This window comes from Cupressus sempervirens, chromosome 9, assembly GCF_028749045.1.
Source record: "Cupressus sempervirens isolate cs-2001-9-10 chromosome 9, ASM2874904v1, whole genome shotgun sequence".
NCBI classification, from domain to species: domain Eukaryota; kingdom Viridiplantae; phylum Streptophyta; class Pinopsida; order Cupressales; family Cupressaceae; genus Cupressus; species Cupressus sempervirens.
Window position 1 is genome coordinate 561,192,383 of NC_143126.1, and position 4,029 is coordinate 561,196,411.

A 4,029-nucleotide genomic window follows, 5' to 3' on the forward strand; every position below is an offset into this window, starting at 1 on the left:
TTCACCATAATTCTTCCAATTCAAATTCTAATTTTTATAACTTTCTTTGTTGATCTTTTTATTCTACCTCTGTTTGATCTTATTTGCTATTTCAACGTCTTTATGAATTTTTTACATCAGACTCTCTTAAGTATTTGACATTATATTTTTAATTCTCAATTTTTTATATCTTACACTATCTCAATATCAAATTGTTGCAAATAATATATATTGCTACAAATTAAAATTTAGTCATTTTAATAGCTCGAAACATAATCTATAGATAAAAAGGGAAAAACCAAACAAAAGAAATACTTATACATACATATTTTAATTGTTCATAATTTGTATAATAATTTTAATTATAATAAAAAATAAACAGATCCAACTGAAATAAAATAATTTTAAAAGAAACTCGTAAAAACTACAATCAAAATATTAAAAAACTGTTTTATTTACCCAATATATCCCCTGTTTTCAAAATAAATCATCCTGTGTGTCTCTCTACATATATAAACTTTCGCTACATTCTCAACAGACTAACGAACCTATCTCAACGGTAAATTTGTTTTAAATCGTCATCTGTGATTGAGTTGGGAGGTTAAGAAATAGTGTAGTACAACAGAGTGAAAATGGATAAATTTAGAAATCAGATTTCAAAACACAGTTAAAATTTGTTAAGTTGGTCCAAATTTGTTATGACCCATGTAGTATTAAGCCAAGATGAAAGTAACGTTTTTCCCACTGAAATCATTATATATCTCTGTGTTTGGGATCTAGTCAATCATCATATTTAATGTAAATCCAATGTGTGAATTGTATGAAGGTTTATAACCGCTCAAGTGAGTGAGACGAGTCTAAAGGATTTTCAAAACAATATTGACCGATTGTGTATAGACATCCAATTATGGACTGCAATTGACACGGGAAAAAGATTGACTGACATTGGGGACAGAGTGCCAAAGATTGCTTCAGAATCACAGAAAATCTATGCATACCGACCGACAGGCAGGATATATTTCAAATTTAATTATATTCTTCTATTATATTTTGTGTTTGACATTAACTTTTATTGACTTTTTCCATTCACTTTGCAGTTGGGATCGAGAGCACACAGGAGAATGTCATTGAACTTCTTGAATTGAATGCACAAGATCCAACAGTCATTGTTGTGGTTGTCTGCGGTTTTGGTGGGATTGGCAAAACCACACTTGCCGATGCAGTTTATGCCCACCTCAATCTCCAATCTTATAAACATTGCAGAATCTCTATGGATCAGGACTGTACCAGCAACGATCTTATGCGCTATCAAGAACAGATTTTGAATGGGTTGTTCAGAGAGAACATAAAATTGAGAAACTGTGATGAAGGTCAGGGAAGGTTGTCATCATTTTTTAAAAGGAATTATAATCAGCCTTTATTTTTGTACATTGACAATGGTCTCAAAAGCACAGATCTGGAGAAACTTCTACCCAAAGGCCTCAGCAGTTGCCTTCCACCAAGGAGTAGAATACTTGTCACTACTCGAAATCTGCAGGAGACAGACATATTTGTAGGCACAAATATTGTTCGCCGAGAACATAATGTAAGTCCTCTTCCTGAAACAGAGGCTAGAAATCTTTTGTTAGAAAATGTCTCAGACTACAATGATGAGGATAATATAGTCAACCTCCTCAAGCTGTGTGGCGGGGTTCCACTTCTACTAGAATTAGCTGGTTCACAGTTGGCTATAAACAGGGGAAATACAAAGAGTATAGTATTGGAGATGCTCAAAGAAGGAGAGAAGGTCAAGGAGAGAGATATAAGCGACCGTATGGTGGGTTTTGTATACGACAGATTATTGCCACCTGTTCAAGACGCCTTTCTAGACATCGCATCCTTCTTTTATCAGCGTTGGGCAAGTACATGTGTGGAAGGCATAGTTGGAGAGGAGGAATTGAGAGCTCTGGAAGCTGCATCTTTCGTCAAGACAGATGAAGATGGTCGTGTGATTGTTCATGACATAGTTCTCGCAAGAGGGAAAAAGCTTTCAGAGGAGGAGGGAAACAGAATCACAGACACTGAAAGTTTATTGGAATGTTTAAAAAATGATGAGGTACACCATATTTACAATATTTGTAATAAATATTATGGAAATACACTTGTTATTCACATCCATAATGATGATGTTTATGTGCAGAAACTCAAAAAATTGAGAGGGATTCGTTTAACAGAAGAATCTGAGCAGCCTCCAATCGAAATTAATTGGCATCATCTTAATTGTATGAGCAATTCTTTGAGAGCGCTACTTTATAGAGGATCGCGGATAACATTTAGGGAGAAATGTCAGAAACCATTTGAACAACTCAGATGCCTTGATATTGAGGGTGACGTTCCTGGTTTACCAATGGAGTTTGAGAAACTTGAGCATCTCGTCTACTATTGGGGACGAATGGCGCAAGGCATGAATTTGTACGAGGTAAGATCTGCAGAGCATATTTATTATTATAATTTTAATAATATTTCAATACATTATATAAACAAACTAATACAACCTTCTTCATAATTATTGTGCAAACGTGTAGTTTCCTCCAAGCCTGCGCCACATGTACATTGTGGATTATTCTGAGAACAGAGTTGCATATTCTAAAATTCCTCCAAAAGTCACTCCAGATTCTTCGCTTGTAGAGTTATTCTTAGATGGTTTTAAAAGAATGCAAAGGTTGCCAGATGGAGTGGAGAAGCTAACGAAGTTAGAGAGATTAACTTTATCGGGGTGCGATGAGTTAAGGGAGCTTCCTTCCAAACTCGGAGATCTCAGCAATCTAAAAGAGTTGGACCTAATTAGATGCAATGAATTGAAAGAGTTGCCTTCAGATCTTGGTCAGCTACAAAACTTGAGAAAGTTAAAATTGAGGGACTGTTCCAAGTTAGAAGAATGGCCATTAAGCTTTGGAGCTCTCACAAAGATGGAGGAAATAGATTTGCGCGGTTGTTCTTCAAAGTTAAAAGATTCCTTGCCTCAAAATATTAAAGGAAATAATTGTATTATATTGGAGTCGGGATAAATAGTAAAAAAAAAATATCAAAGAATTTGAAGAATGTAATTAAATTATTTTTTGTGAGGGCTTTCTATCAATTAAAAAATTTCTATGATTTCTCATTTTATTTTAGTCAATTATTATTATTATTTTATGTATCATTTTTAATTTACTTGAATAAATAATTTTGTATTAATTTTTATTTGTTTCTATAAGAAATTATCTTATTAAGTTTGATGATTTTATAAATAGTTTTAAATTTAGTAAATAAGCTAAACCAAATGATTTTGCTGTAATACAGACCAATTTTAACTAAAATAAACTATTTATTAATTAAAAGGATGCTTTAATAAATAACCTAATTAAAATAAAATAATTTTAAAAATTAAGTTAAAAATGATATTTTCCAACATCTTTTAAATATATGTATTTAAAAAATAGAATTTATATTAGCTTATATAATTGTATTAATCTAATTGATATTATACTTAATATGATAATTTATTTATAAATCTATATTAGCTTATATAATTGTATTAATCTAATTGATATTATACTTAATATAATAATTCATTTCTTATTAGGGATTATCCAATTAGGAATATGGTAAATAAAGGTTATTATTAACTAATATTAAGGGTTTATTGAATTATGAATATTTAGCATTAGGTTTTATTAAATTATGAATATTTAGTCCTATTAGAGTTTATTACATTATGGTTTTTAAATTATGAATATTTAGAATTAGAGTTTATTACATTATGGTTTTTAAATTAAGAATATTTAGAATTAGAGTTTCTTACATTATGGTTTTTAAATTATGAATATTTAGAATTAGGATTTATTACATTATGGTTTTTAAATTATGAATATATAGTATTACGGTTTATTAGATTATGGTTTTTAAATTATGAATATTTAGAATTAGGGTTTATTAAATTATAGTTTTTAAATTATGAATATTTAGAATTAGGGTTTATTATATTATGGTATAAATATTATGAATATTTAGAGTTTTGGTACATTTTAA

The 4,029-nt window shown here is 30.2% G+C and overlaps 1 protein-coding gene across 1 annotated transcript; it reads left to right on the forward strand.

The window, feature by feature from the left end:
* Positions 1 to 327: 327 nt before the first annotated feature.
* LOC149539887 (disease resistance protein RML1A-like) lies at positions 328 to 3,070 on the forward strand. Its single transcript, XM_089801083.1, has 4 exons — positions 328 to 987; positions 1,077 to 2,074; positions 2,159 to 2,437; positions 2,544 to 3,070. The coding sequence occupies exons 2-4, from the start codon at positions 1,250 to 1,252 to the stop codon at positions 3,024 to 3,026; spliced, it is 1,587 nt and encodes a 528-aa protein (XP_089657209.1). The 5' UTR covers positions 328 to 987; positions 1,077 to 1,249; the 3' UTR covers positions 3,027 to 3,070.
* The last annotated feature ends 959 nt before the right edge of the window (positions 3,071 to 4,029 follow it).

Bases quoted from the DNA above. Each gene is read 5' to 3' on its own strand.
- LOC149539887 (XM_089801083.1), top strand. From the start codon at position 1,250: ATGGATCAGGACTGTACCAGCAACGATCTTATGCGCTATCAAGAACAG. The intron at 2,075-2,158 runs GTACACCATATT...GTTTATGTGCAG, and splicing joins AATGTTTAAAAAATGATGAG to AAACTCAAAAAATTGAGAGG. The intron at 2,438-2,543 runs GTAAGATCTGCA...GCAAACGTGTAG, and splicing joins AAGGCATGAATTTGTACGAG to TTTCCTCCAAGCCTGCGCCA.